Source organism: Sus scrofa, chromosome 3, assembly GCF_054392235.1.
Source record: "Sus scrofa isolate SSC_HxYL_T2T_F1_AM1 chromosome 3, Sscrofa_HxYL_maternal_Yorkshire_Landrace_v2.0, whole genome shotgun sequence".
NCBI classification, from domain to species: Eukaryota; Metazoa; Chordata; class Mammalia; order Artiodactyla; family Suidae; genus Sus; species Sus scrofa.
Window position 1 is genome coordinate 47,988,718 of NC_139385.1, and position 9,053 is coordinate 47,997,770.

A 9,053-nucleotide genomic window follows, 5' to 3' on the forward strand; every position below is an offset into this window, starting at 1 on the left:
ATTCCCAGTGAAGTCCTCGGCCGGGTGGACACACTCTGTCCCCTTGCTGCAGAAGGGACGGGAGGCACCAGGGGGACCAGGACCGAGCGTGTGTGGTGCCAGCTCCCCAGGTGCACCGAGACCCCCCCACCCCCCGCCCCCAGGAGCTTCTCCAGGAGCCGGTGCGGGCACAGCGAGGCACCAGTGGAGGTGACGGCCCATGGCTGGGCCCAGAAGAGGCAGCCAGCCTCCTTGCTGTCGGGAGCACGGAGACAGGCTTGTGTGGCTTAGGGAGCAGGGTGGCCAAGGGCTCTGGTGCAGCATCCAGGCTGTGGGGACTCACCTGCACATTCCCCCCCACCCCTGCCCCGCAACCATGGCTCGACTTTGCAAATGAAGAAGCAAATAGGTTTATTTGGTACACAGGGCCAAGCCCACAGCCCCGTGGGATCGGCCACACCATCGGGGTTCACCTTGACCGTCCAGCCAGGTCCAGCTGGTGTAAGGCGATCTCCACCCTCCTCTGGGAAAAGGGCACAGTGAGTGGCCCATGGTGTCCTGCTGGGGACGAGCCTGGCCGCCAGCACAGGAGGCGTCCCTGTCTAGAGACTCACTTCTGTCGCAGCTTTTTGATGAAAGACACCTCATCCCGGTTCCGGATGCCGTAACTGAGAGAGAAGGAAAGTCGCTGTGGTGACCCCGCACCCTGGGCTTGTGAGGGCAGCAGAGACCAGGCGGCACGAGCGTGGCGTCATCGAGGTGGGGAGGGGGCAGCGGCCATCCTCCTGCCGCCTCGCACTCTGAATTGTCTCCTGGCTCTGCTGCCCGGAACTGCCACTAGCAGGGGCCTGGCGCTGCTGCTCTGCCTCCGCCCACCTGGCAGGGGGCCTCAGTCCAACCAAGGACCCCCCACCCCCCACACTCCCCGGGAACTGATTTAGGGTCCACCTTCCTTTTTTTTCCTTTTTGTCTTTTGGCCTTTTTCTAGGGCCGCTTCCCACGGCACATGGAGTTTCCCAGGCTAGGGGTCCAATCGGAGCTGCAGCCACCGGCCTACGCCAGAGCCACAGCAAGGCGGGATCCAAGCTGCGTCTGCGACCTACAGCACGGCTCAGCGCAACGCCGGGTCCTTAACCCACTGAGCGAGGCCAGGGATCGAACCCGCAACCTCACGGTTCCTAGTCGGATTCGTTAACCACTGAGCCACGACGGGAACTCCAAGGATCCACCTTCCTTTAAGAGCCCCTGGGGGGACGCGAGCCCGAGGGCAGAGCACAGGGAACAAGAGGGCAACAGTGCTGAAGCTCAGGATACGGCCTAGACTTACTCTCGGAGCTTCTTCCGGTCCTCTGTGAGCTTCTCTCCCGCAGCCATCAGGTGGTATGTCCTCCACACATAGGACCTGCAAGATGGGGACTCGTGACCTGGGAGCAGAGTGAGGAGGGCCCATGGCAGCCAGGCCCCTCTTGTGGGATCTTGCCCTGGACCATGCGTGCCCCAGGCCTGAGGCGGGAACGGGGAGGCACTGCTCTGAGGGATGCGTGGGGGGCTGGGAGCAGGCCCCTCGCTAAGGAAACAGCGGCTGTGCTGAGATGACACGGCTGATCCCGAAGGAGACTGAGGGCTGACAGCACCCAGGCAAGGGGCGGACACTGCACCATCTGAGACAACGGACACCACCTCCGCACTCACGGGAAGGGCCCTGAGGGAGCCCCACGTGAAGACACGTGGCTGCCCGGTTCCAGACCCGTGTGAACCTGGGGCAGGGAGTCAGTGCTCTGGCCTGCGCTCTGCAGCGGAGCCTGGGCGATGGACGAGCCCATGTCCCGCAGGCGCTCAGTGGGCTCCACACTTTCTCCCAGGAAGGGCTGCGAGGAGCCGCGGCTCCACTCACCAGCTGATGTGTTGAACGCCTCCTTCTCGCTCCTGCCTGAGCTGCACGTATCTCTGGATGGCTTTCTTCAGGTCCAGGACTGTGGCGTTCTGGACGACAACCACAGCTGCAAGCAGGAAGACCTGCGGTGGGGATCCGCAGCCACCACCCCCGCTGGCAAGAGGGCCATGAGCTCTGCTGAGCCCTGTTTCCTCCTGAGGCTCAAGTCTGGCCAGGGAGCCCTCGCGTTCTCCCAAGGCCCCGGGCCAGGCCCCGACTTTGCCCCTGACCGGCCCTGCTAAGGCCCTCCCCCGAGTTCCGCCCCTCAGCCTGAGATGGTAGGAGGCGGCACCTACGCATGACTTCTCCATCGGTCTTGCACACTCGGACTGTCATCGCTTGGCCATATTCGAGGGCTATTTGGGAATTGACTTCTTCCAAAGTAACCTAGAAGAGACCCAGGCTGGGGGCGGGAGCTTGCTTCACCGCCCCAAACAAAAGGGAAGAAGAACCAGCCCATCATTCAAACAAAGCGGTACCATATTTGGGGAACGTTCTTGCCTACGGGTTAGGGGGGGTCCCAGTGTTTCAGCACCTCCATCTCAAGTCCTGGTCACCTTTGCCAAGGAGGCGGAGACCCGGGAGAGGAGAGCAGAGAAACAGCCTCCTTGAGGAGCAGCCCTTGCTCCTCCGGCCCAGCAGCTGGATGGGAGGGGCAGCCCTGGGCCTGAGTGCCCAGCCTGGGAGGGCTCCCCCTGCCCCCAAAAAAACCCTCAGGCCCTGGGGCCCCAGGCAAGGCTGGGGCAGGGGTGCAACATTTACCGGGGCAACAGAAGACGAATACCACTATCAAGAAAACAAACTAATTTAACATTTTCATGATGGGCAAAATACAAAGATTTAAAAACAGGAGTGTGCCAGGTCATACTGAAGCCTGAGGAGAATGGAGAAATCTTTATTATTTTTCATTTTTTTGGTTTTTTAGGGCTGCACTGGCGGCATATGAAGGTTCCAAGGCTAGGGGTCTAATCGGAGCTGTAGCCACTAGCCTACACCACAGTTCACAGCAACGCCAGATCCTTCACCCACTGAGCAAGGCCAGGGAGGGGTCGAACCTGCAACTTCATGGTTCCTAGTCGGATTCGTTAACCACTGAGCCATGATGGGAACTCCAGAAATCTTTAATACTGGTCTTTTTATCTGACATGATATCATTTTGTTTACCCTAGGTCTTTATAAACCAATGTTGAGTTTTAAAAACACTGTACTGGAGTTTCCATCCCTGGCCCCACTCAGTGGGTCAAGGATCCTGCGTTGCCCATGAGCTGTGTTGAAGGTCGCAGATGCCGCTCTGGATCCTGAGTTGCTGTGGCTGTGGTGTAGGCCAGCGGATTCCAGCCCTAGCCTGGGAATTTCCATATGCCCCAGGTGCGGCCCTAAAAAGACAAAAACAAAAAGCCGAAACAACAAAAAACCTCCTAAACCAACCAAAACACTATACTGAAATGTCATGTGTCCTGACTAGCGGGTTTTTGGCGCTCCTTTTTTATTTTTTTTTTGGCCATGCCCGCAGCATGCGAGAGTTCCTCTGCCAGTCGAACGCACGCCCAGCAGCACCCGAGCCACAGCAGTGACAATGGCGGAGTTCTTAACCGCTAGACTACCAGGGAACCCTTCGTAAATGCCGCGCCGGAGACCAGTGCCTCGCTCGCCTCCCAGGCCCAGTCGGAGCCTAGACCCTCGTTTACGCCCTGAGGCCGCTTCTGGAGGTCTCCGGGCCGCTGCCATCATCGGTACCCCAGAATCGGTCCTCTCCCTGACGCTGGGCTCCGGAGCGGGGGAAGAGGCCCCGACCCATGCGCACCTGGATCGGAAGGTCGCAGAGCAGCGGGTCCTGCACCACCATGGCCAGACCCTCTTGGAAAACGTCCACCGCCTCGGAGTGCGGCAGTGCCTCTTCCTCATCCTCCTCGTCCTCCTGCGGCTCTGGCCGTCCCGAGGCCCCCGCCACCTCCAGGGCGCCTCGCAGCCCGCGGGTTCCGCCCCCACACCGCCTCTCGCGACCCGGGCCCGGGATTCCCGGGCTTCCCGCGGGGAAAGCCACCCACGGCCCGGCCTTTGGTCGAGGGGCGGGGCTACCGCCAGGACCAATGAGAAATGATGCTTTGGGAGCCAGCCTGCCGCAGTGCACACTGGGAGTGCGGAGCCGACGTGCCTACTGGTGGGCTGATTGCTGAGAGGCGGCCGCCGGGACCAATGGGGAGTTCGGGGCGCCCGGAAGCCCCCGGAGTCCACGGCCAGGGAGCTGCAGGGAGCGTAGGCTGGGCTGTCGTGATGCTGCTCTTCTGCCCAGGCTGCGGGAACGGGCTGATTGTGGAGGAGGGTCAGCGCTGCCACCGCTTCGCCTGCAACACCTGCCCCTATGTGCACAACATCACCCGCAAGGTGGGTCCGCGCCGGCCTCCCGGCACGCAGGGCCGCAGCCGTCGTTCTCGCGGAGCGCGCCAGGCCCTGACCCTCACCTCCCCTAGCTCCGTCCTCTGCTTGGGTTTCGCGTCCCAGCAGCCTCTTGCCCGCACCGCCAGCCTCTCGGAGGCGCCCCGGTCTTGCCCAAGGCGCTGCTTCCAGGGTCTGTGCAGGAGTTTTCTGTTCTAGTCGCTCTTCCCCTAGGGACTCACTCGTTCCTGTCACTCCTGCCTGTATTTACCTAAGGGATTGTTTATATAAATGCGGCCTTTCCGTTCCCTAGTTTTATTTTTCATATAGGGCTCACTGCCTTCCAGTATACTTTCTTTTCTTTCTTTCTTTTTGTTTGTTTAGTTTTTGTTTTGGCCGCGCCCCCGGCACCCTGGCATGCACAAGTTCCTTGTGCTGGGGACGTGGCTCGGATCGTCATTGTCGAAAAATGAGGCACGTGAACACGGGGAGATCTCGACAAGGCTCTTTACTGCTGCAGAAGGGCGCTGGGCACCCCAAAAAGTGCGCGTGCCCCGAACAAAGGACCCTCCCCTGTTTATCCCTAACACAGGGGATGTACCCTGTCCCCTTCCCGTGGGTCAGGTCAGGGTGCACGTTCTTCCCAGTTGGCTAATTTGAAACAAACTGTTACTGGGAGAAGAGGGAAGGGGGGGGGGTTGCAGGAAGGCATTTCAGCAAAATGGAGTCACCAAGATTTCTTTTGCTTATGTCGCTTTCCACACCTGCAAACCTGCACCACAGCAGCGACAGAACCGGGACAGAACCAGGGCGGTAACCCGCTGAGCCAGCAGGGAACTCCCAAGTGCTACTTTCTCCTTAGTATTTGTATAGATTTGTATAGTGTCCTGCCATGTGGCCGTGTTGTGGGAGTTTAGGGTCTGAAACGACGCGGAGGGTGGACTCTTACCTACCCCGACAGGTCAAGGACGGCTGGTAGAACCTGGCAAGTGCTTAGAAAGCTCTGCCCGGAGCCTGGGGGGGGGGGGGGGGGCGGCTCCCCGGCTGAGATTGCCCTTCTTTGGCCTCAGTTCTCTGGGGCCTCGTCTCGGGCTACCCAGCCTTAGGGGGTGTGGGAGAAGAGGAGGGCCATACCCGAGCCATGCTTCTCTTGCTCCTCTTGCTTTGTCCAGTCCTTGCAGAGACCTTCTCTTGGGGCAGTCCAATCATGGGTCCTCTAAGTTCTGATGGAGCAGGGCCTCTGCCTGTCCAGTACCCCTCCCGTCCGGGTTGAAGGGTGGAAGAAGCCAGACACCTGCGGGCAGGTGTGGTTAGGTGATCCTGGGGTGTGCGGTTCAGTCAGTTGGAGAGACTGAAGAGTGGCTGTTGTTTGTTAGGTAACGAATCGGAAGTACCCAAAGCTGAAAGAAGTGGATGACGTGCTTGGTGGAGCAGCTGCCTGGGAGAACGTCGACTCCACCGCAGGTGAGAGGGAGAGGCCTGTTCCCGGGCAGAGCTGTGGATGGTACGGGGCTGCTGACTCTGCCCCTCCGTGGCAGTCTGCTTGTGCTTCTGCGAAGAGGAAGTCTATATTTTCTTCCTTAATAATTTCTTAGAAATTTTTATTTATTCATGTGGTGGTTTTTTTGGTTTGTTTGTTTTTTGCTTTTTAGGGCCCCACCCACGGCATATGGAGGTTCCCAGGCTAGGGGTCTAATCAGAGCTGCAGCCGCTGGCCTCCACCCCAGCCACAGCAAGGCCAGATCCTTTACCCACTGAGTGAGACCAGGGATTGAACCCACAACCTCATGGTTCCTAGTCGGATTCGTTTCCGCTGCGCCACAACAGGAACTCCTTCCTTGATACTTTCTTTGTTCCAAAACCAGTGTCGGCACAAGCTTTGGAGCTGTTCAGACCTGATTTCGAATCTTGAGGTGGCTTACTGCCTTATGACCGTGACCTTTCTGGGCTACCTCCACATGCCACAAGTTCCCCGGCCAGGGACTTGGTCCGCGCCGCAGCCGCAACCCAGGCCGCTGCAGTCGGATTCTTCAGCCTCTGTGCCACACTGGGCATCCTTTTTGAAGTAACCGTGGGTCCCTTGTTTTTCTCACGCCAGAGCCGTGTCCCAAGTGTGAGCATCCTCGGGCCTATTTCATGCAGCTCCAGACCCGCTCTGCCGACGAGCCCATGACCACCTTCTACAAGTGCTGCAATGCTCAGTGTGGACACCGCTGGAGGGACTAGGGCCGGGTGGCCCCGCTGCCCAGCATCTGCTCACCTCATTCCCCAGGGCGGATTCCCAGCTGGAAGGGAACTGCGGGTTCTGAGCATCTTTGCCGGTGTGGCAGAAAGCCAGCCTTCTCAGAGTGGCCCGGCCGGGGGGCCAGGAGATGGCCCCCATCGCCCAGGCAGTGGATGAATTTGCTGACGTCCAGGGAGAACTTGTGTTTGGGGGCAGTGGCCACACCAAGTGCGTCTTATTTAGGGTCCTGTTATCCATCTTTCCCGTTTAGTGGGCAGTGAGCTTTCTCTCGCCACCAGCTGACGCTCGTAAACATTTATTTATATGTTGGCACACCCAAGAAAATGGGGCTTTGACTTAGAACACTAGCTGTCCTTAAGTATTTAGCTGTTAGTTGCAAACTCGGTGGATCAGCGTTTATTCTGAATATTTACTTAAAATTAAAATCCGATACCACCTTCTCAGGGTTTTAAATGCCTTAAGGTGGAGACGCCAAATCCCAAAACAAGAATCCAAAACTGACTCCTGTGTGTAGGACTAGTGTGGTTATGACATTGTCAATGGCGTGGATTTTCTTTTATTATTTTGATTCTCAATTCCTGGGATTGCGGTAAACTTAGGAGATGGTATTTCTTTGATACTTGATGCTTTGTCCATCTCTCTCCTCTAAAGGGGAAAAGGACACCTGAGGGCCAGCAGGGGGCAGGATCTTGGTTATTGATGGATTGAATTCTTGCTCAGGACCTCAGATGTCATTGCTTTTCCAGATCTTTCTCTCTCTCCTTTGAAATTCGTTTTATTAAACTCTAGTTGATTTAACATGTTGGATTAGTTACTGCTGTACAACAAAGTGATTGAATTATATTCTTTTTCGTCTTTTTTTTTTCCTGGTCTTTTTTTTTTTTTGTCTCTTTAGGACCGTACCCACGGTGTGTGGTGGTTCCCAGGCTAGGAGTCGAATCGGAACTAGCCGCTGGCCTACCCCACAGCATCCCAGCTGCCCACTGAGCAAGGCCAGGGCTCAGATCTGCGTCCTCATGGATACTAGTTGGATTCCTTTTCCCTGAGCCATGACGGGAACTCGTCTTTTTCATTGTTTTTTTCCATCGTGGTTGATTACAGGAGGTGGACTCTAGTTCCCTGAGCCAAATCTCTTAATAATGGAGTCTCACTCATGAAATAATGGGACGTGAATTTATGCCTTCGGAGTTCCCGTCATGGCGCAGTGGAAACAAATCTGACTAGGACCCATGAGGATGCGGGCTCAATCCCTGGCCTCACTTGGTGGGCTGAGGATCTGGTGTTGCCATGGGCTGTGGTGTAGGTCGCAGACGCGGCTCAGTTCCTGGGTGTGGTGTAAGCCAGTGGCTACAGCTTGTAATCAACCCCTAGCCTGGGAACCTCCATATACTGCGGGTGCGTCCCTAAAAGGCAAAAAAAAAAAAAAAAAAAAAAAAAAGAAATATATATGTGTATATATATATATGCCTTCACTGTAGATTTTTACTTTTTTGGGATTTATCTTTCCAAGAAATTATTATTATTACTATTTATTTATTTTTAAGGCTGCACCTGCAGCACATGGAATTTCCCAGGCTAGGGGTAGAATTAGAGCTGTAGCCGCCTGCCTATACCACAGCCACAGCAGCACTGAATCCGAGCCCCCTCTGTGACCCACACTGCGACTTGTGGCAACACCCGATCCTTCACGCCCTGAGTGAGGCCAAGGATCGAACCTGCATCCTCGCAGACAGCATGTCGGTTTGTTAACCCACTGAGCCCCATAGGAACTCTGAAATTACGATGTGTTTTTTTGGTTGGCCCATGGCACGCAGGTGTCCACAGGCCAGGGGTTGAACCTGCACTACAGCAGTGACCTGAGCCAGAGCAGTGACAACCCCAGGTCCTCAAAGCACTGAACCACCAGGGAATGCCGATGATTACTTGTTAGGGCCATGGTTTACATGAGTCTTTTCTTATCATTAGAACACAGAGACCAGGCCCGAGCCCGTTCTCTGTAATTGGTTCTGTCTCAGAACTGTTTGTTCGGGTTTCACAAATGGGATTTTATCCTGGGGGAAGTCTCTAGTGTCGTCTTTTTTTTTTTTTTTTTTTTTTTTTTGGCTTTTTGCCTTTTCTAGGGCCGCTTCCGAGGCCTATGGAGGTTCCCAGGCTAGGGGTCGAATCGGAGCTGCATCCGCTGGCCTACGCCAGAGCCACAGCAACACGGGATCCGAGCAACCTACACCACAGCTCACGGCAATGCCGGATCCCTAACCCTCTGAGCAAGGGCAGGGATCGAACCCTCAACCTAATGGTTCCTAGTCAGTTTCATTAACCACTGCGCCACCACGGGAACTCCTCTAGTGTCGTCTTTTTTCTTTTCTTTGTTTTTGGCCACCCTGCCGCCCATGAAGGTCCCGTGCCAGGAGTCAGATCGCAGCCACAGTTGCGGCAACACTGAATGGGCTGGTGATCAAAGCTTCCTTCTGGCGCCGCAGAGACGCCACTGATCCCACGGCGCCACCGCAGGAAGCCCTA

General features: G+C 56.4%; 2 protein-coding genes across 4 annotated transcripts; one reads left to right on the forward strand and one right to left on the reverse strand.

Annotated features, from left to right (window-relative positions):
• Nucleotides 1-365: 365 nt before the first annotated feature.
• On the reverse strand, nt 366-3,965 carry SNRNP25 (small nuclear ribonucleoprotein U11/U12 subunit 25). 3 transcript variants are annotated; one of them, NM_001435232.2, is made up of 5 exons: nt 3,717-3,947; nt 2,209-2,299; nt 1,874-1,979; nt 1,307-1,381; nt 366-647 (listed from the first exon to the last, which is right to left on the reverse strand). In NM_001435232.2, exons 1-5 carry the CDS (start codon nt 3,756-3,758, stop codon nt 590-592), a joined length of 372 nt encoding a protein of 123 aa, NP_001422161.1. In that variant the 5' UTR covers nt 3,759-3,947; the 3' UTR covers nt 366-589. The 3 variants fall into 3 exon arrangements, with proteins under 3 accessions (NP_001422161.1, XP_084871786.1, XP_084871785.1); XM_085015660.1 differs by having other exon boundaries at nt 374-647; nt 1,874-1,995; nt 3,717-3,965; XM_085015659.1 differs by lacking the exon at nt 2,209-2,299 and having other exon boundaries at nt 374-647; nt 1,874-1,995; nt 3,717-3,965.
• Nucleotides 3,966-4,138: 173 nt separating this feature from the next.
• Nucleotides 4,139-7,331, forward strand: POLR3K (RNA polymerase III subunit K). The gene is made up of 3 exons (XM_003124677.6): nt 4,139-4,297; nt 5,665-5,752; nt 6,387-7,331. Exons 1-3 carry the CDS (start codon nt 4,187-4,189, stop codon nt 6,512-6,514), a joined length of 327 nt encoding a protein of 108 aa, XP_003124725.4. The 5' UTR covers nt 4,139-4,186; the 3' UTR covers nt 6,515-7,331.
• Nucleotides 7,332-9,053: the final 1,722 nt, after the last annotated feature.